Source organism: Pipistrellus kuhlii, unplaced genomic scaffold, assembly GCF_014108245.1.
Source record: "Pipistrellus kuhlii isolate mPipKuh1 unplaced genomic scaffold, mPipKuh1.p scaffold_m20_p_48, whole genome shotgun sequence".
NCBI lineage: Eukaryota > Metazoa > Chordata > Mammalia > Chiroptera > Vespertilionidae > Pipistrellus > Pipistrellus kuhlii.
In genome coordinates, this window is record NW_023425549.1 from 1,957,842 (window position 1) to 1,979,101 (window position 21,260).

Genomic DNA, 21,260 nt, shown 5'->3' on the forward strand with positions numbered 1-21,260 from the left:
TAACCAGAAATCATTCTCCAGATTTAAGAGACTCTTGTGGATAAAATAGTCAGTTCAAGTTCAGACGTCAGGCGGGTGTTGTGAGAATTTTATGAGACACTTCGTCCTGTACGCCAGGAGAGTGGAGGGTAAGATGTCAAATCCCACTTGCCCCCTCGGCTGGACCTTGAGCAGATTTGTCAAACTCCCCATGGGAACTGTCCATATTTCCCTCTCTCTCCCTCTCACTTTCTCTCTGAAATCAAAAATACTTTTTTTTAAAGAAGATGCTAAGATGCTGAGCAGCGTGTGTGTGACCTGCAGGGCCAGCCCCTACACACTGGGAAAGTGGAGTGCCAGCCCCCCACGTCACCCCTAAATCATTAAAAGCTCACCCAGTGCCAAGCCAATCATACCTCATTGAAACGGGGGGAAGTGTCAGAAAACAGTGCTAAGTCATAGATTAGATTTGTGTTTCAGAGCGATGCTGCTCTTTCTGTCAGCTGCCTTCCCTCTTTGTGCCCAGCTGTGTGGCTCAGGCCCGCGGCTCCTCGGTCCTCGGCCCCCATCTTCAAAGTGGAATTAGCACAAGTCCCTCCCGGGGCTGTTGGAGGGCCGCCTGAGACGATGGGTCACCTGTTCAGCTTCAAGCCTGGGAGGCCGAGTGCTCAGTAACAGTGGTGCTCTGGGCCGGGGGTGTGCAGCCCGTGGTGCTGGAGCCGGTTTCTGCCGGGCCAGGGCTGACAGCTGAAAGCTCAGAGGGTCCGAGGTTTGCCCAGCGTCATGGCGGCGCGGGGACCAGCCCAGGCCTGCTCTTCCTGAGCGCCCCGCCCCGCACGCCGGCCCCGCTTCTGGCCCTAGGGGGTTGGGGTGATCTGGGGCTGGTGGACAGCGAAGCTTTCCTGGGCTTCCCCGTGGCCTCCTCCTGCCTCCAGACCTGCCCTGTCCTACAGGCCGCCACCCTTGGGACAGTCTGTGAGTGGACATTCAGACACACATGCACACGTACACATGTGCACACATATGTGTGAGCATGCACACCCCCATCTGAGGCCCCTCTGGAAGAGCAGGAACTGTGTGAGGAGGCAGAGAGTGCCAGACCCCCGGGAGGCATTCCACGGCCTCTCCGGTCACAGCCATGTCCAGGGCCCTTGTTCCAGAGCTCGGGATTCCGAGGCCGGTGCGGCGAGCGGCCAGATGTCAGAGCCGGGGTCCTGGCTCAGCGCATTTCTTTCAGCCACATCTCCGTGGGCCCCTGGGAGGATCACCATGGCAACAGGAGCAGGCTTGACAGCCCAGGTCAGTGGAGGAAAAGGCCCGGGAGCTGACATTTCTTGAGCACCTACCAAGGGACCGGTCTCCTGGGCCTTTAACTCACTGGAGTGTAAACATGAAGAGGTTTCACTTCTTTGTATTTCAATTTTTTTAAAAAACGCTGTCTGCCCTGTATCTGTCCGTTACAATTTCTCTCAGTTCATCCTGGTCCTCAGAAGGCAGTTTATTCGAGGGGGGTATGGTGACAGAGCAGCACTGCAGCCCAGTGTATGTATCAGCCTCTCAAGATTCACTTCCTAAAAAACAAGGGGACAGCACAGCTACAAATGAAATTCCGACTGCCTGGGGCCCCAGCCTGGCGCCTCGCCCGTGTGCCCTCTCTGCCTCCGTCACCACGGTGGAGACATCACACAACAATAGTGACTGTGCAGTTGTGCTGCAGATGGAGGGGTACTCGCCCTGAAGCACCAGCACTGGCCCCGCAGGAGCGCCACCGGCCTTATTGTATTATCGCACAGCGGCTGATGGCTGCACTCCATCCCTCACCGATCGGACGGGCCAGCTCCCCAGCTTCCAGGCCCTTCCTGCCGCTGCGACAACCCGTTTCTCGCTCGGCCCGCTGTGAGAGCCACGTCCTGCGTGGTCCAAGGTTCGGGGTCTGGAGAAGGGCCGCGCGCGCACACACACATGACAGACAAGATAAGAAATAATAATTTGGAAATACTGGGGGCCAGGCAGGAAACCCAACACAAGGGAAAGGACTTCCACTGGCGCTCAGGCCTCGCCAACCTTTTCTTCCATTTTGGATACACATCTGGCCCTTAGGCAGGCAGTGGCGGTAACAGACAGACTATCTTAAAGGTCAGTAAATAGTAGAGAGATTGACTCTGAGACTATTTGGTCAGGAAATTGCTTGAGCCACCACGGTCTGGACTAAACAATCGGTGCATCGCTCTGGCCCTTGCCAGGGGCTCAAGGTTCACCAGCGTTCCGGCTCCTTGTTTACACTTCTCTGACAGTGAAGACAGTGGGTGGCTTCCCACCGCCCACCTGTTTTCTTTTTTTTTTTTTTAAATATATTTTATTGATTTTGTACAGAGAGGAAGGGAGAGAGATAGAGAGTTAGAACATCGATGAGAGAGTCATCGATCAGCTGCCTCTTGCACACCCCCTACTGGGGATATGCCCGCAACCAAGGTACATGCCCTTGACCGGAATCAAACCCGGGACCCTTCAGTCCCCAAGCCGACGCTCTATCCATTGAGCCAAACCGGTCTCGGCAGCCCAGCTGTTTTCAGAGCGGCCCCTGCTCCCCGCAGGCAGGGCCGGGCCCGGCTCCGGAGTGTGGGTGCTGCCGTCAGGCTCCTCACGCCTTTCTCATCCCTCTCCCGTGAATCGGCTCCTGCGGGCTGAAGGCCCGAGGTGCCTGCAGATGGGGTCCCACAAAGTCGTGGCGCAGGGGCGGCCCCGCCTGGATCCCTGTGGCCCTGAGTGGCCTCCCCGGCTCAGGTCAGGAGTCTGATCACCTCTCGGGTCTGGGTCACTGGAGGGTCCTGCGACCTCTGTCCTCTAACCTCCGCTAGGGACACAGGGAGTCCCTGCCTGCCCTCTGCGGCCCACACCTCCGTCCCTGGCCAGGAATGCCACCAGTGTCCTGTCACCAGGGTGCCCCAGCCCCAGGCCACGCCCCACTCAGCAGAGCGGTGTGGGCCCTGACCCCTGGCCCCCCTCCCTCCTCTCCCTCAGCTCTTCCCGCCAGCAAGGAGGAGTTTGCCATGTGGCTGCCTGTGGCCAGCCGGTGAGGTGACAGTGACCATGGCGACCTTAGTTCCCCATCAGGCTCTGATTGACGGGGGCCTCCTCCTTCTACCTCGTGCGGGGGAGAGGGAGAGGAGAGGGAAATGCTCTTCTCACCCCCCAGGCTCCGAGGAGCTCTGCCCACGGGCCTCCCCTGCAGGGGCCCAGCCTCGGAGGCCTCCCGGCTGTCCGTGCCATCCTTACGGACCTTCCTCTCCTTAGAACATGGGGTACCTGTCAGGGGACCTGACCTGCCGAGCCAGGAGGAACCGTGCGATGGACCCCACCGGTGGCCCGTCACCTGAATATTATCTTCGTCTCCACTGCACCGGGGGGAGGCCACTGTGCGCCCACTTCACAGATGAGGAGACTGAGGTCAGCGGTGGGACGTGACCCGCCCAAGGTCGAGCGTGATGGTTCCGGATCCCAACACAGATGTGCCCGACATCAGTCCCGACAGCCGGAGAAAGGAACCTCCGGGGCGGGGAGACGGGGCCCCTCGCGGAGTCGGGCTGAGACAGGCCTGGGTTCCGGAAGGCGCTCTCAGGGCCCCCTCCTGCTCGCTTCCCGGAGGAGCGCTGCCATACCAGCTCGGGTTCGTGGGTGAGGACGGGCTCCCTTCGCCAGAGGCAGAGGCAGAAGCAGAAAGAGGTGGGTGAGGCGCTGCCTGTCCCTGTCCTCCCCCCCACCCCATCCCTCCTTCTCGTCTTCCTTTGGCAAATATTCAGCCAGGCTCTGCTCCACCCCAGGCTTTGCTCGGGGACACCGCTCCACTTGAGCATGGTGGGCCTGGGCTCCGCCTGGAGCTGGCATCGTGGCCGAGACCACGGAACAGACAGAGGAGCCACTGAGCCACCAAACGTGGCCGTTTCCGATGGCCCCGAGGGGGCACCCTGTGGTGATGGGACACGCACGGCCCCAGGAGCGGTCCCTCTGGGTAGTCAGGGCCTCGGAGGCGGTGACCTGGAGCTGGGCCTGGCTGAGACGGTAGGAGAGCACTTTGGGCAGAGGGACAGCCGTGCACAGGGCCCGAGGCCGCTCAGGCTGGCGTGTGAGAGGACAGAAGGGAGGCCCGTGTGGCGAGTTTGCAGGGAGAGGGGCGAGCCATGTACGATACTACTTGATTATTTAAATATGTGTGTGCAGCCCAGCTGGTGTGGCTCAATGGTTGAGCATCAGCCTATGAACTGGGAGGTCACAGTTCAATTCCCGGTCAGGCACAGGCCTGGGTTGCGGGCTGGATCCTAAGCAGGGGGTGAGGGTGAGGTACAGCAGGCACCTGATCGGTGATTCTCTCTCGTCATCGATGTTTCTATCTCTCCCTCTCCCTTCCTCTCTCTGAAACCATTAAAAATATATTTTTTTAAAAAAAGGAAAAATATGCATGTGCATTATGTTGATAGGGATTTTAAATAAAGTGAACAGCACTACAAGCCAGGACTTCCAGCCCCCTTTGGCGGAGGCCTCTGGGCACCACCCCAAACTCCGGCAGCCCGGGAGCTGCAGCCTGTCTGGCCCACACAGGGCACCGCTGGCCGGGCGGGGACCACCGGGCGCGAGGCTGTTTGCTGTGATAAGTGACCTGGAACGTCGGAGCGGGACAGACGGCCAGAGCCGCCGGCTGTTGGAGGAACCGATTGCCCTGCAGCCTGCTCCGTGACCCAGCGTCCCCCCTTTTCCTCGGCTTTAAGAGCGCCCCAGGAGGTGCTGGAGGCTTTGGGGCCTGAACTGGATCCGGTCCCCGCTCTCTCCCTCCCGGAGCGCCCAAGCAGCCCCCTCAGCTGATTCACAGCCGGACGGGGAGGAGGGCGATCGCACAGGCCAGGCGAGGGCTGAGTGAGTGAGGGGGACTGCGCGTCAGGCCGGGGCCAGGGGAGACGCAGCCATCAGTCCTTCCTGTCAGTGGGGAAGGCCGGGACGGAGGATCCCCGCAGCTGACGGTCCCCGAATCAGCACCATTCTTTCTAAAAAAGAGAAATGTTTTTTAAAATTGATTTTTAGAGAGAGAGAGAAGGGGAGAGAGAGAGAGAGAGAGAGAGAGAGAGAGAGAGAGGCATTGATGGCTGCCTTCCACAGGTGCCCAAGCCCAGAATCAAACCAGTGACCTTTTGGTGCTCAGGACACTCAACCCGCCGAGCAAACTGGCCGGGGCCAAATTTCGCTCTCCGCCTGCCGCAGGCGCCTGCTGCTCCCCAGACGAGCCGCCAGCCCTCTGTGGCCTCCGCACGCGCTGCGTCCGCCCGGCCCCACGTCTGCAGCACGGCCCACCCGGCCCTCCTGGCCGCTCTCTGCCTCTCACCCACTGCCGTTTCCTTCGCAGCTCCTGTCGGTTTATTTTCTAAATTTCTGGGAGGCCTGGGTGAGCGGGTGGCCATTAGTCTCCCTTCGAGCTTCTAGAAACCACTGGCAGGGTGAACGGTGCCCCCTCCCCAATCCTCGAGAGAAAACGCATGTCCACGACCCAGGACTGACTGTGACCTTATTCGGGAAAAGGTCTTTGCAGATGTAACCACGTGAGGGATCTTCCCACCCCTCTGCCCGTCCGTCTGTCTGTCTGTCTGTCTCAGCCAGCACGTCCGGGTGGGACGCAGCTCCGGGTGGGTCCTGACCAGTGAAAGCCAATGGGAGCTCTGTGTTTCAGTCCGCAGGGACGGCAGGGACCGCTCACTGGAGCGTCCTGGGGAGAGGAACCCCACGTCTGGGAGATGAGGACTCCGGCAGCCGTTGGGGCCCGAGCGAGCCTGCGCTCCCGGGGGACGCCGTGCGCTGCCCAGCGCAGGACGGGGCTGGCGCTACGGGAGCTGAGAGCGGGGGAGGCGCAGGGACCGCGTCCTGCACCTCCCTGAGCCGCTGGCTCGGCCACACCTGCAGCAGGACCTCCGGGGACCCCTGTTATTCAGGCCACGAGCCCCCCGACGGGCACAGCCAGCCCCCAGGACACACTTCCTCCGAGGCGCACCGTCCACCGGGTCCGTCACCGATTTAGGAGGAGGTGAGGCCCTGTGGACACAGATGCTAAGGGGCGTGCACCGGAGCGTGTCTCTGTAGTAAAACTGGAAGCAGCCTCATTGGGGGCAGCCATCCAGGGCCCAGTCTCAGCCCCACAGGACGGGGGCCGCCCGTGTGAACGGGGCCCAGTCTCACCCCACAGGACAGGGGCCGCCCGGTCTGACAGGGCCCAGTCTCACCCCACAGGACAGGGGCCGCCCGGTCTGACAGGGCCCAGTCTCACCCCACAGGATGGGGGCCGTTGGTCTGACAGGGCCCAGTCTCACCCCACAGGACAGGGGCCGCCCGGTCTGACAGGGCCCAGTCTCAGCCCCACAGGACAGGGGCCGCCCGGTCTGACAGGGCCCAGTCTCACCCCACAGGACGGGGGCCGCCCGTGTGAACGGGGCCCAGTCTCACCCCACAGGACAGGGGCCGCCCGGTCTGACAGGGCCCAGTCTCAGCCCACAGGACGGGGGCTGTCGGTCTGACAGCCGGCCGATGGCCTCTCGATATTTCCCGCGCGGCCCAGGCTGCTCAGGCAGCTTTTCGGAGCCTCAGTCCTCCCCGTGAAGCCGGTTCGGGAATAGTGCCTTCCGCAGAGTTTTTATGAAAGGTAGGCATGTGTGAAGAGCTCAGTACCAGGCCTGGAACACTGCTACACGTCTGGTTAACAATGATTTTATTGTTGACAGTTAATGGCCTTGGGCAGGGACCACGATACGGTTTTAAGTGTGAGAAGCCGGGGGTATGTCTGAGCACGTAGAGTCATGAAAATCTTATGACCTGTGCATAAAGCACTGGATTGTCTGTCAATATGGACACAAGTGATTATGGAATTGTAGGTAACTTAAACATTCTTTACCCTTTTTTGTCTTCTCCAAATTTTCTGTAACATATTATCTTTACAATCGGAAGAAAAAGCTATTAAAAAGGAGGGGAGGGAGGAAAGAAGGAAAGGAAAGAGGGAGGGAGTGGGAGGAAGCCCTTGGTTGGAAAGGAGCTCAGAGAGCTAAAGTCTGTTCTGAGGACGGTGCTGGCTGGGACCTGGTGGGGGGAGCCTCTGACAGCCCCCGGGGCCCTGTCTTCCTTTCTTAACCACCGAAGTGCCCTCCCTGCGGTGGATGGCACTGACCTGTACTGCCCACTGGGCATCAGGAAATGCCAGTGCGTGGCGCCCAGGGTTAGACACAGGGACAGGGCAGCTGCCGCCTGCTTCCGAGCTGCTCCGTGGAGTCAGCCGCCAGGCTGTGAGGACCTGCAGGGATCTCTGCCCGCGGCCGGCGTGGATCAGACGTGGACCCACAGCCCACGCCGGCTTTGAGACCAGGTCCCTGGTGACGTCTGACTGCAGCCTCGGGGGCGCCCGGGGCGGCCATCCCCGGTTCCCGCCCAGAGCCTGAGACGGAGGAGTGTCCTGTGTCCTGAGCAACACCGTGTGGGGCAGTTTGTTGGGCAGCCGCGGACGAGGAGTGCGCGGGTATCGAACACTTGCCCCAGGCGAGACCCCGGCCTTTTTGGTGCCGTCATCTCAACCTGAGCCCCGTAAGACCCTCCTGTGACACTGACACCGCTGTGCCCACCGGGAGGCATCTCACACACAGCGCTGCGAGCAGAAGCTGTTACAATCCTGGCTTTGCTGGTGAACAAACGGAGACACGGGAAGGTTAGGGGCCAAGGTCACGCAGCCGCTGGTGGGAGGACAGGGCGGGCGCCCCGATGTCCGGCTCCAGGTCTGCGCTCCGCCGTCACGCGGTCCCCGAGGAGATCGAGGCCCAGCAGGCAGACAGCAGAGGCCTGAGCCCCGTTCTTCCTCCCTCCTCCCCACCGCAGTGTTTTATAAAGACACCGAGGCCCAAGCGCCTGGGCTATTGGAACTGGCGCCACACCTGGGGTGGACCCCTTGCTCTGCCACTGCCCTTGGGCAGGGCCTCTCTGTCAGCCTCAGTTTTCTCATCTGTAAAATGGGAATGTAGGGACACTTGTCTCATTGGGCTGTTGCAAGGATAAGTGAGGCCATGCATGTAATGCCCTGGGCACTCTGCAGGGCATCCAGCAGATGTTCTTTCTCCTTGCTTTCCTTAGAAGACGAGGCCAATAAATGGAGGGCCGGGTAGGGGTGTGTGTGAGTGTGTGTGTGCCTGTGTGAACACCGGTGAGCAGAGTGTGTGGCACAGAAGATTGTGGCTCCAGAAGACGAGTCTTCACCAAAAGCCGGAGGATGACAGGCCGTGCTCAGCACAGGCGAGGTCACGCCTCCCACCGTGCTCCGTGCCTCACCCCGTCCATCCGTGTGAGACGTGGATGCCGACTCCAGTCTGTGGAAGGCCAGTGTCTCCTGGGCCCCAAGTCTGAGGTCTGGGTCCCACATGTTCACGCCGGGACCCCCTATTACCTTATGAAGTCTCCTCACTGACGGTATCACCGGCCACAGTCACAGCAGTTCTGCCACTCCTGTGCCTCAGTTTCCCCATGTGTCAAAGAGGACTCACCTCGTACCTGCTTCCCAGCGTGGTCTGCGGGTGTAACGAGCTAGTGGGTGTGAGCCTGCTTGCTTGCACAGTGCCTGGCGCAGAGTCAGCATTTCCTGCAGTTACAGTTCCTCTCTATGTCACTGCCGTTACAGACAGACAGACCTCTGCAGAGAGGCGCTCCCAGGATGTCCTCCGTGAGGTGGGATGAGTGACCCCGGGAGTGGCTGCTGCGGGCCGGGAGGTCCCCGTTTTCCTTTTGTGGAAAAGATAAGTGCCCAGGTTGGATGGCCTCCGCTGGGGTGACATGTGACTGGCAGCTATTTGTCCCCCCAAAACAAAGCACCTAATCCGCCCCTGTAAGAGGGAAGTGATTTGTGAACAATGCGAGGCTGTCGTGCTTTCGGAAAGAGCCCTTTGAAAGCAGATGTTGGGAAGTTTCCATTGTTAGGTCTTATTGCCAAAAAAAGCAATGAAAGTGTGTTTCCCTTAATCTCTTCGAGTCCAAACACTTTAAGAACTTGAAAACAGAAAATTCCAACCAATTTCGATAGCTTCCAAAAGAAAACTTTTAGGGGGTTTCGAATCCGTTTGTTAAAAAATACATGAAGCCAAGACCGGTTTGGTTCAGTGGTAGAGCATCGGTCTGCGGATTGTAAAAGTCCCAGGTTTGATCCCCATCAAGGGCATGTACCTTGGTTGCAGGCACATCCCCAGTAGGGAGTGTGCAAGAGGCAGCTGATCGATGATTCTCTCTCATCGATGTTTCTAACTCTCTATCTCTATCCCTTCCTCTCTGTGAAAAATCAATAAAAAATATTTTTTAAAAAATACACAAACACCAATCCACTGACTCTCTCGCAAGCCTGACTGATGGACACCGAGGAAGGCAGACATACAGTGGGCCCCTGAACAACAGAGGGTAAAAACCCACATGTAACTTTTTAAAATCTTCCCCTGAAGATGTTTTTTTTTTTTTTTTAAATTGGTTTTAGAGAAAGGGAGAGGGAGAGAGAGAAACATTGATGGGAGAAACAAACATTGGCTGCCTCCCATATGAGCCCCAACCAGGAATTGAACCCGGGACTCTTTGGTGCACAGGGTGATCCTCAGCCACTGAGCCTCACTGGCCAGGGCCACTGGGACTTGTGACGTCTCCAGAATTCACTGGCCCTGGGCATCCCCGAGGACTGGTCAGGACCCCCATGGACACTGGAGCCCATGGATTCTCAGGTCCCCTCTGTAAAATGGCGCAGGTCGATGGCGCGGTCTGCATTCGTGGACTCCCCACCGCAGAGCCAAAGAGCAGAGGTGGTTGTTGGGAAGAAAATCCACGTGTGAGTGACCGGCAGAGTTCAGACACACGCTGTCCAAGGATCAATCGTATTAGCCAAGTTTTACCGAAACCAGCCCCTCCTTTGTGGACGGCCCTAGAACAGGAGCGTCGGTGTTTAGAAAGGACAGCCCACAGGCACGTCTCCCGCTTGGATTCATGGATCTTTTTTTTTTTTTAAATTTTTATATTTTATTGATTTTTTACAGAGAGGAGGAGAGAGGGACAGAGAGCTAGAAAAGTCGATGACAGAGAAACATCGACCAGCTGCCTCTTGCACACCCCCTACCGGGGATGTGCCCGCAACCCAGGTACATGCCCTTGCCCGGAATGGAACCCGGGACCTTTCAGTCCGCAGACAGACGCTCTACCACTGAGCCAAACCGGCTTCGGCGGATTCACGGATCTTTATGTGAATCCAGATTTCAGCGTTGTTTCCTGCTCCAGCAGCCTCTCAGGGAGCCTGCATAGACGCAGACTCTCCGATGGTCCCCGCACAGCATGTTAACCCATGCTTTTCAAAAATAAAAGCAGCCTAGGCAATGGCATTGCTAGCAGTAAAAACACACATATTTTATTAAGTGAAAGCTAAGAGGTCTGTTATACTGTTAGTCAATAAACAAAACCATTTAAAAGCAGTGCTTATTTAATCGGCATGTCCTTCTGTATACATTCCTAGTTGGTATATATGCTTTATGTTTATATTTGTGCATGGTTATGTAATTTATGAACATTTATAACTAGCTGGAGACCTGTGCTCTTAATCACGGAAACCGAGTCCCAGGCCCCTCTCCCTTAAGCTCCTGGTGGGAGGGTGGGAGGGAGAGAGGGAAGAGGGAGGGAGGTAGGGTAGGAGGGAAGAGGAAGGAAGGGAGAGGATGAAGGGGAGGGGACTTGCTTCCTGGTCCAGGGAAGCAAGGCCTGCAGCGCCGCTCTTGGCCTCTAGGGGGCAGCAGAAGGAAGCAAACAACAGCTTGAAAAAACAGGTCAAGAAGGGAAGACGGAGGAGACACCTAGTGTCTGCTTTCTCCCCAGCCTTTCCCATCTTCCCTCCTCAGGCCTGGAGTCCAACCAGCCTCGGACCCTGGAGAAGGGGGTAAATCCCACTGAGTGCTGGAACAAGGAGGTGGGCCAGTGACCTCCAGGCTCCTCCCGGGCTGTGGGGCTTTCCATGGGATCCATCCGAACTGGGCCCTGGGCCTTGGCCTCTGACGCCTTCCCTGTAACTTCTTGAGCCTCAGTTTCCCCAGCTGAGCTGGTAAGAATTCGATAAGCGTTCCATTACACCCCTTTTGGCCAGAGGGCCTGCCACGCAGCCGCTCAGTGCCAAACAGATGTTCCCATCCTCGGGGCCTGCCAGCGAGACCTCCCCACCTGCCACCCACAGGCTAACCCGCCGGTGACCCCGTAACTGGTTCCTGGGAACACTCCGGGGTGGATGTCCTAGGTGCTTGCATGCCAGGGCCTCATCTCTGATAGCACACCGGGTATGTGGGGTCCTCCTCCGCACTCCGCAGGCCTTGGTGCTTGGTGGACCTCGGCATCCCCATTTTACAGATGAGAAAACTGAGGCTCTGGGAGAGAGGTTTGGCCCAGATGTGGCAGAGCCAGGATTAAAAGTCGGCCCTTCCACCTTCCCTCTGGGCCATGGAACTCTTCCCAGCTCGAGCACCTGGCTGCCTCCCCAGCATCCTCAGCGAGGCCTTGGCTGCTCCCGCCTGCATCCTCACGGCCTGTGTCCCCACTGCACTGACCCAGTTGCAGGCAGGGCTCGGCCTGGCTTGTTCACTCAGTGCCCGTCGGAGCCAGGCTGCTGATTCTCTAGCAGCTGGAGGAGCTGAGGCAGTGTGAAGGCACATGTGGAGGTAAAGAAGCTGCTCCCTTCTCTGGAGGAGCCGCCGGGGGCTCCTTTGGGGGCAGGCGGTCTGGGACCCCTCCCCGCCCCGCCCCTCCCCACCCCAGGGTGGCTGGCCGAGCAGCAGGGCCTCCCAGCACTGGCAATTCGAGCTGGCTTCCACCCAAACCCGGATGGCGGCCGAGCCAGGGGAGTGGAGTGGGAATTGGGAGCGAGTGTTTAGAACTTCGCCGGTAATTGGAAATGGCTAATCCCTCGCTGTGATTAGGGAGGGCGGGGACCGGGGTGCTGTCCCAGGCTCCGTGTGGAAGGTTCCGGAATCGGCACGTGAGTCCGAGGGCCGGGGGGGCCGGCACGTGTCCTTGCAACAGCCGATTCCAAGCGGGAAGGGCGATGCACTTGGGTGCTGTCCCTCCAAAGCTTATTCGTAGTTCCCGAGGAGTTTGAATTTCATCGTTTCAGGTACGTTTTGTGGACTATAAAAAGTTCACGGTACCGAAACCCGTTTGGCTCAGTGGATAGAGCGTCGGCTTGGGGACTGAAGGGTCCCGGGTTCGATTCCGGTCAAGGGCATGTACCTTGGTTGCCGGCACATCCCCAGTAGGGGGTGTGCAAGAGGCAGCTGATTGATGATTCTCATCGATGTTTCTAACTCTCTATCCCTCTCTCTTCCTCTCTGTAAGAAATCAATAAAATATATTTAAAAAACAAAAACAAAAACAAAAAGTTCACTGTTCCCAGCAGCACGGCTGGATTAGTTTCCTGGGCGGAAGGTGACTGGGCAGTCCGGAAGCCCCCTCAGGCCCCGCCCACCCCACCCACCTCGCAGGGGTGACCACCACCCCGACTTGACTTCTAGCACCACGGGACCCCAGGGGCTCCGACTCCAATGCCCCCGGGCCTACAGCCCCTCCTGCCCCCGGTGCAGGGGCATCTGCCAGCGATGGCCCAGTGTTGGCAGGCAATTTGATTTTTTTATGTGAAAGCTCATGATTATTGAACATTGGCAACTCATGAAAATTTAAAAACGCGGTGGAGGCCAACGCCATCCAGGCCAAAGGGAAATTGCTTCTGGGCCAAACATGGCTGCAGGCTGCCAGCAGGGCGACCAGAGGGGCCCCCAGGCCGTGAGGAAGACAGGTGTGAACACAGACATCATGGCTGGGGGGCGGGGGGAGGGCGGCAGGGGCGGGGCGGGCAGGGGATTGTGTTTAACAGCTCCGAGGGCACCGCTGGGCAGAGCAGAGCACTCAGGCGGAGCGGGGAGGCGGGTGGAGCCTTGGGGTTCCCACTGAGCTGGGCGACAAGGTGCAGAGAGGCCTGGTGTGGTGGTGGCGGTGGTGGTGGCGGTGGCGGCGGTGGTGGAGGTGGCGGTGGTGGTGGCGGTGGTGGTGGCGGTGGTGGTGGTGGTGGTGGCGGTGGTGGTGGTGGTGGTGGTGGTGGTGGTGGTGGTGGCGGTGGTGGTGGTGGTGGCGGTGGTGGTGGTGGTGGCGGTGGTGGCGGTGGTGGTGGTGGTGGCGGTGGTGGTGGTGGTGGCGGTGGCGGTGGTGGTGGTGGTGGCGGTGGTGGTGGTGGTGGCGGTGGCGGTGGTGGTGGTGATGGCGGTGGTGGTGGTGGTGGCGGTGGTGGCGGTGGCGGTGGTGGTGGTGGTGGTGGTGGTGGTGGAGGTGGCGGTGGTGGTGGCGGTGGCGGCGGTGGTGGCGGTGGTGGTGGTGATGGTGGTGGTGGTGGTGGTGGCGGTGGTGGTGGTGGCGGTGGTGGCGGTGGTGGTGGTGGCGGTGATGGCGGTGGTGGCGGTGGCGGCGGTGGTGGTGGTGGTGGTGGCGGTGGTGGTGGTGGTGGCGGTGGTGGTGGTGGCGGTGGTGGTGATGGTGGTGGCGGTGGTGGTGGTGGTGGTGGCGGTGGTGGTGGTGGTGGCGGTGGTGGTGGTTGTGGTGGTGGTGGCGGTGGTGGTGGTGGTGGCGGTGGTGGTGGTTGTGGGAGGGTGGGCAAGGGGCTGCCCGTGTGGCAGAGCCCGTCTCGTAGGACCTGGAGCCACTGTTAGCCTGGGTCTGGGCAGGCGAGGGGAGTGCCTGAGGAGGGCAGCGGGGGCTTGTTGGACTGGCCTCGGGCCCGGTGCAGGGGGGAGAGCCGGGCAGAGGCGGCGGGGAGCCGCAGGAGACAGGAGGCCCTGGCTTATGACACCGGCTAAAGAGCAGGAAACCTGCGTGTGGGCCTCCAGGCCTGGCCTCCTAACCAAACCCCGCCCGCCAGCCCCAACAAGTCCCCCTGAGCCCTCTACCAGCCCGAGGCAGCCCCTGTGGACGGATCATGAGTGGAAAAGTGCCGTTTAGAAATTCTAACCAACCCCTGTTCTGTCTTCCTCCGGGTATCTTTTGGGAGCGGGTGGCCCTGGGACATATTTCACCTGGGCGTTGGACTCGCAGGCGGGCTCCCAGCTTGTGGGTGCTGCCAGCGGGCACCCCAACCACCGCACACATTTGGGGGGGCTGGTTTCCCAGTGCAGAGACGCCTGTGGAAAACACTGCACGCCCTGGAAAAGTGTTGCCGAACTCCTTGTAGCTGCTTGGCCATAACATTTCCTCTCTGTCAACCAGGACCCTTACCATCCTTATTACTAACCTCCTCAAAAGAGTCGGGAGCCCCTTGCCTGAGGCCAGGAAAGGGACCTAACACACAAGTCCGGAGACTGGGCCACCCTCCCCACGGGTCCTGCAGGCCCACAGACAGGCTCACCTTCCCCCGGCGGAGGAGCAGAGCTGGCAGCAGGCGTGGGCTTACCCACCAGAGTGAGGCAATCCACAGTCCCTTGACCTTGAGCTCCACAGGCCTGCCCCCGTGCACGCTGTGGCTCCTCGGAGCCGTTCTCGGCTTGGGCGGAATTCATCCGACGGATGGCTGCACATCCGGGCACCCTGGCCCGGCAGCACCTGGGGACCTGGTCGGAGTGAGCAGAGGTGTGGGTGGGGCTCTCACGCTGGGCAATCCTGCCTGACACTAGAGACCTGAAAAGGCTTGTGCGACTTTGGTCGACTGCTCTTGGTTCATCTGTGAATAAACAGCAGGTATTAAGCACCTACTGTGTGCCAAGTGCTGCTGACAGGCATGATGTCACTTCAACAGAGGGACCCTCCTTTGTATGGAGGTCGCACACCTGTGTAATACCTCCAAGAAGGGAAGTGGCTTGTTCAAAACCCACCACAGGCCAAGCCCCAAAGCCAGGATTCTTGGCCGTGCTGTCCCCGCCCCAGCGATGGGCTGGAGGCCCTGGCCAGACAGCTGCCTGGAAACCACCACTTTCTGCCCAGGAGGGGCCTCCGTGGGCCATGCTGCTCAGATCCCAGGTGGGGATGGCCTGAGTGGGAAGTTCCAGGCATCATACCTGCCCTTGGTGTCCTGTGCGGGCACCTCTTTGCCACCCTTCCCGCTGTGCCACCCAGCCCAGGCGTCCCAGCTGGCAGCTTCGCCCTGCCAGCGGAGCCCTCCCTCCTGGTCCACGGGGCTCAGCCCCTGGCAGCCCCCAGGGGAAGCCGGCCCTGGGACCCTGCATTCCTGCTGGGACCCCTCCTGACCGGCCCTGCACGTCTAGGACCAGCACAGGGCGCCCAGCCAGAGGGTCCCGCAGCTCCCGGCTCTGGGCAGCCTGGCAAACTGCAGCCCAGGCCCTTTGGTCTCCTCCGTGGAGGGGGTCCTGGCCCAGACCCCTCGTGCGGACCCCCAGCAGGCGCTGCCCTGTCTCCCCTCCGCAGGCCTTTCTGGGTGGCGGAGGGTGAACCCTCCCGGCCGGGGCTGTGGCCCCACGTCCCCCGGGGAAGCCTGGTTCTCTCGCAGCCCCTCGCCGGCGTTCTCCGCGCTCCCAGGCCCTCCGCTCCGCTCGCCGTCCCCGCCCCGCCCCGCCCGGCGTGGGGCGCCCCTCCCGCTCCCCGAGAGGCGGGCGCTGAAGTGCCGCCGGCCGCCGGCAGGTGTCTCCCCGCGGAGGCGCGTCCCTGCGCCGCGGCAGCTGCCGGGCGGCGACTACGCGCCGAGGAGCACTCAGCTCCGCTCCGGCTCCGCGCCCGCAGCTCCGCCGCCGCCGCCCCCCGCGCCCCCGCCGGGGAGGGGGCATGGGCGCCCGCCGCGCCCGCCGCCGCCCATCGCAGGCGCCCCGGGCCCCGGGCGCGGCGGGCAGCGGCCGCTGAGGGGGCGCCGGCTGCCAACTTCGCGCGGACCGGCGGCCGGCGGCGGGCGGCATGAAGACGAGCCGCCGCGGCCGGGCGCTCGTGGCCGTGGCCCTGAACCTGCTGGCGCTGCTGGCCGCCACCACCGCCTTCCTCACCACGCACTGGTGCCAGGGCGCGCGGCGGGTGCCCAGGCCGGGCTGCGGCCAGGACGGGCGCGCCGGCTGCCCCGACGCGGGCGCCAACGCCACGGCCAACGCCACGGCCGCCCCCGCCGCCCCGGCCAGCGGCGCCCCCGGCGGCGAGCGCTACAGCTGGGAGGCGGGCGACGAGCGCTTCCTGCTCCGGCGCTTCCACACCGGCATCTGGTACTCGTGCGAGGAGCGGCCCGGCGGGCGCGGTGAGTCCCCTCCGGGTCCCGGGCGCTTCCTTCTCCCGGCGCCCCGCGCCCCGATCCCCGATCCCCGATCCCCGCGCCCTGATCCTTGCGCCCCGCGTCCCGATCCCCGCGCCCCGATCCCCGCGCCCCGCGCCCCGCGCCCCCGCCCCGCGCCCAGCTCCGGGCGCTCTGCTCCCTGTGACCGGCTCCCGGCTCCCGGCTCCCGGCTCCCCGCGCCCCGCTCCGGCGGAGGGACCCGCCGCGCACAGCTCGGCCCACGCCCCCTGCGGGGCACGCGCGCGGGGCCGAGGGGGAGCAGGCTGGGGTCCGGGACGTCCCCTTCCCCGTGTCTGGGTCCGTGCCGGGCGCCGGGGCTCGGGGCGCCGGGCGGCTTCGGGGAGCTGCCGCGCCCCAGGGAGGAGCAGCTCCGCGGACCCCCCGGCGGCGGGGCGCAGGGACGCGGCTCCTTTCGGCGCCACAACTCTGTCCGCTCGCCCCCCTTCCACCGCGGGGCGCTGGTGCCTCCCCCGCCCCCGCCCATCCCGCCGCCCGGGAGGTGCGGGGACCGGGAGGTGCGGGGACCGTGGCTCGGAGCCGCCTCTCCCTCCGCGCCCCCGGGGCGTCCTCCCGGCCGCACTAACAGCTCCGGGGTGCGGGGCGGCCGGGGGGGGGGGGGGCAGGCGGGGAGCCTTCGCTCGCGGGGGTAAGAGGTGGCAGAGGAAGCGGGCGGCGGGCGGGGATCGGTCAGGAGTGGGGTGTGTGTGACTTTTTAGGCGGCAGATCGAGCCGCTCCCGCGGCCTCAGCCCCTCCTGTGCGCGGAGACAGGGGGGGAGCCGGGCAGGCCGAGGGGAGGGGCTCCCGGGAGCGCGGGGGGCGGGTGCCAGACGCGGGTCCCACCGCCTGCACCGCCCAGTGCCCGGCCGGCCAGGGAACTCAGCGAACTGACCTCTCCCCCAAGGTTAGAGCGCCTCCCCGTAGGCGCCGCTCCTCTGCTGGACACGGTGCTACCGGTGCTCAGTGAGGGCCGGCCGCGGCCAGCAGCCGGTCCTGCAGAAGCTGTTCCATTGGCCTGCTGGGTTCCAGACCAGCAGTGAAGGGAGGGAGGCTGCGCCCTCAGCCTGGACCCCCTCTCCCCGCTGCTGCCCCCTCAGGCCCAGGCTCCTCTGGAGAGAAGACTCCGGGTCTCCCGTCTTTGTGTCCCATCACCTGCGTTGTCCCCGGCCTCAGCCCACTTGGCACACCTTGAACTTGCTGGGGGCCTCCTTTGCTCCCTGTCTGTCGCCCCTGTGCCTAAGGATGCCTCCCCGGTAGTGCGTGTGCACAGTAGTTCTTAACGCCGCGTGCAGGATGCTGCTGGGTGGGGCCGGGGGTGGCAAACCACGGCTCTCTCGAGGGGCTGCGTGCTCTCTCACCTTTGGGGGGGCCCCACTCTCGATGCTGGCTGTGTCGGAGAAGAGCCCGGCCCCAGCAGACTCACTCGTGCTGTGCACGCCCTTCTGGGATGGAACAATAACAATCATAAAGGAGCCTCGGGAGGCATCCCTGCTTCCCAGCCGGCCCACCCCGGACCTCTCCGGCACTCTCTGGGGGGGAGGGTAGGTGTCCCCACACGCCTTTCTCCCAGCTCAGGGCCGGGTTTCCAAGGTGTGGGAGGCCTGCCCCTGGAGCATACTCCACCTCCCACAGGCTTCTCGCCCCGCCTCTCCCCTCCCTCCCCCCCTTTCCCCCAGGTTCTGCGATGTCCTGGTCCTCGCTGCCAGCCAGCCTCTTCACTGCTGAGGTCTCTCCCGGCCTCTCCCTGTCGGTCATAGTCCAAGCTCTTCCCTGTTGCTCATCCCTGTAGCTTATCCAGGGTTGGGCACAGGATCCCTAAGCCCTAGCGTTTACAGATAGTAAAGGAGCCGCCTTTGAAAGCCGTGCTAGCTTCATTGCTTGAGCCCCCAGCGTGCCCAGGCCCAGCGAGGGCTGCTCACCTGCTCTGTCTTGTTGGACGCTTGCCAGTACCCGTGAGGCGGGCACGTCTGTGGTGCCCGTTTTCCAGAGGAGGAGTTTGGGGCTCAGAGCGGGGGTTCTGCTGTCCAGGCCTGAGGCCTCTTCGCTGGGGAGACGGAACCTGGGGGAGGCGGGGAGGGAAGATGATAGGCCCCTCGGGAGTCGGAGAAGGGGGTGACGCGGTGGGCTCATTCCTGGGTCCTCGGTGAAAAAGCGGATGGTTAGCTTATTGGGCAAATTAACAAAACCCACCGTTTTTCCTTTTCTCTGGATCACTGCTGGCTAGCCATCACCCCTCCCAGAAAATCACAATTTTCCTTCCCAAGAGCCTGAAAACAGTTATCAGCCTGTCAGTGCTGGTGAGAAACGTGGTGGGGCCGAGCCAGCTGGGACGGTTCCCGGTGGGTCCACAGCGCCCAGATCCTGCCCTCCGCGCTGTGGTCCAGAAGCGGATTCAGGAAGTCCCTGGCCCCAAACTTTGGTTGCCATGACAACCTTTTTTTCTGGGTCCTGTGGCCATTTTTTAAATTTATTATTTACTTGAAGAGGAAAAAAATGTCCCAGCAACTCCCCCTCTCCCCCCCAATCCTGACCTCCCCTTCCCCCACCTCTGAGAACATTGGGGACCAACTTCCCTCCAGCCCTTGAAGCTGCGAGGAATGTTACCTCCGCCAGAACGCTGACACCAACCACGGAATCCCAGCCGGTCCAAGAAGCAGCTGCTCAGTGCTCCGTCCTCTCCGATGCCTGCTCCGTCATTCTTCCTGTGCTCTCCGTCCTGGGCGGCCACTGGGGAATCCGATCAGCCTTTTCCCACACCGAACCCCCACACCGGTCCTAGACCACGCCCTGGCCAGACTGCCAGATCCCAAAGCCACCCTCTTCCTCCAGGTGGGAGCACCAAGCTCCCTCACAAACCGGGAAAGGCAGTGTGGCCTCCACACCACTCCCGACTCCTCACGCAGATTGGAGTTCTCCCGGTTGGATGCTGGAAGGGCTGGGTGGGTGCAGACGCAGGCAGTCTGGGGGTGCAGACGCAGGCAGTCTGGGGGTGCAGACGCAGGCAGTCTGGGGGTGCAGACGCAGGCAGTCTGGGGTGCAGACGCAGGCAGTCTGGGGTGCAGACGCAGGCAGTCTGGGGTGCAGACGCAGGCAGTCTGGGGTGCAGACGCAGGCAGTCTGGGGTGCAGACGCAGGCAGTCTGGGGGTGCAGACGCAGGCAGTCTGGGGTGCAGACGCAGGCAGTCTGGGGTGCAGACGCAGGCAGTCTGGGGGTGCAGATGCAGGCAGTCTGGGGGAGGGACGTGAGGTGAGGGCGATGGGTGCTAACTGGGGGTACAGGTGCGGCCGCACCTGATCCCGAGGAAGTGGTGGCAGGAATGGAGGGTGAGGGCTCCGGCGGACTTTGCAGGTTGGCTGGAGGGGGGTGGGCTTGGGGGGGCAGGAGGAGGGCCTTCGCCAGGAGCAGGAGCAGCTGCTGGTGCTCTGACTTGACCCCAGACCTCGCTCTCCCCTGCAGCGGTGCAGCGGTGCCCGGCCTGTCTGGTGAAGGCTCTGCCTCCTCCTGGGCACTGTGATTAGGCAAGAGCATCCACTGGCTCCCGTGGAAGGGGGTCGGAGCAGTCGGCCCTGTGCGGGGTGTGAGGGTGTGAGGGTCTGTGGGAGGGTGCAGGGCAGGCCCGGCCGGTGTGTGTGTGCCCAGCTCCCTCCGTGCTGCCCGCCTGAGCCTCTCACATCTCTCTAAACTCTGTGCTGCGGCCGCCGCCTCCCCGCCTGGGCCATTGCCCCTCGGCGGCCTCCGCCCACCAGAGCCGTTCTCAGACCTGCTCCTCCCTCGGGTGCCCCTCCAACCGCCTCCTCTCACCTGGAGTCAGAGCGGCTCTCCCAGCTCCTTCTCTCCCCGCCCCACCCTCCCCTCACTATGGCCCCCAGCTCCTGCCCGTCGGCCCCCCAGGGAGGCGTTCTGGCCCTTCCCTCTTCCCTCAGATGGCACAAGGCTGTTTCTAGAAGCTTCTTTCAGTCGGTGCTGAGCTCTCTCCAAGCACCCGCATCAGCGTTGATCTCCCTACACATTTCTTGCTGGATTTCTCTTCTGGCGCCCGCCGCTGCCATGGATTTGACCTTCATGTCCCTTGTCTGCTGGTTTTGTGTGGTCCGCCAGCGCTGCTGGGGTGGGACTGAGTTTATCTCGTTGTTCCCGCTGGCTCCCCAGTGCTCCCACTGGCACACAGTAGGTGCTCAGCCAACACTCGTGGGAGGGATGGTGCTTGTGGCGATGGCCGTTTGTATCCCGTTCCTTCCCTGGCTCTCAGCGTCTTCTTACGGCACAGCGAGCCGGGTCTGTCGGGGGTCCCCCTCCCCCCGCCCACTGAGTAGGGGTCGGGCAGGGTCGGTCCCACTCAGGAGGAGACAGCCCGGGTTCTCCCCAGCTCCGCGCCTGCCTTTTTGCTTCCCTCTTCCTGTTCAGGAAACCCCAGCTTTCCCGCCCCCTCCCTCACAGCCACATTCCCACGAGGGTCAGACACGGTGTCCCGGCCAGCAGGCCGCTGTGCTTTGGAGTGTGCTGGCGTGTTATCCGTTGGGCTTGGCGGGGCTTCGTGTTAGGGGCATCTGACGGGTGGAGATTCTGACTGTGAAGGGCGTGGCTCTGAGCCCCCGACAGGTGTTACCTGTGAGGTGGGTGGGTGCCATGGCCATGCCCATTTTCCAGACGAGGAAACCGAGGCACAGGGAGGTGAAGGGACTTGTCCAAGGTCACACAGCCACCCCGCGGCAGAGGCGGGATGCCCACCGGGCAGAAGGCTCCGGAGCTCCAAGCCCACTGTGCCCAGCTGCACCCCACCTTCCAAACAGCCCCTTCCCGTCCCGCTCCTCCGCCGGCCTCGTGGGACCAGCCTGCACCGGGCGTCCTGGGCCCAGGTTCCAGTCCGGCTCCAGCGTCCGCTTGCTGAGTGACTCTCGCTCTCTGGCCTCTGCTTTCTCCGAGTGTGAGAGGAGGGCTTAGTGGTGCTCTGTCTGTGGACGGAGGTGGCA

At 62.3% G+C, this 21,260-nt stretch overlaps 1 protein-coding gene and 1 non-coding gene across 5 annotated transcripts in view; one reads left to right on the plus strand and one right to left on the minus strand.

Moving 5' to 3' along the window:
* Positions 1-1,412: 1,412 nt before the first annotated feature.
* On the minus strand, positions 1,413-1,539 carry LOC118704962. The gene has a single exon (XR_004983562.1). It is a non-coding gene; the product is annotated as a small Cajal body-specific RNA 8 (non-coding RNA).
* Positions 1,540-15,784: 14,245 nt separating this feature from the next.
* The window catches only part of GSG1L (GSG1 like), a 167,632-nt gene continuing 162,156 nt past the window's right edge, over positions 15,785-21,260 (plus strand). Inside the window, exon 1 of one of the 4 annotated variants that reach the window (XM_045572521.1) lies at positions 15,785-16,255. In XM_045572521.1, the coding sequence (XP_045428477.1) occupies positions 15,928-16,255 (328 nt within the window). In that variant the 5' untranslated portion in view covers positions 15,785-15,927. The remainder of the gene's footprint in view (positions 16,256-21,260) is intronic. The other 3 variants (XM_045572520.1, XM_045572523.1, XM_045572522.1) reach the window with 3 other exon arrangements.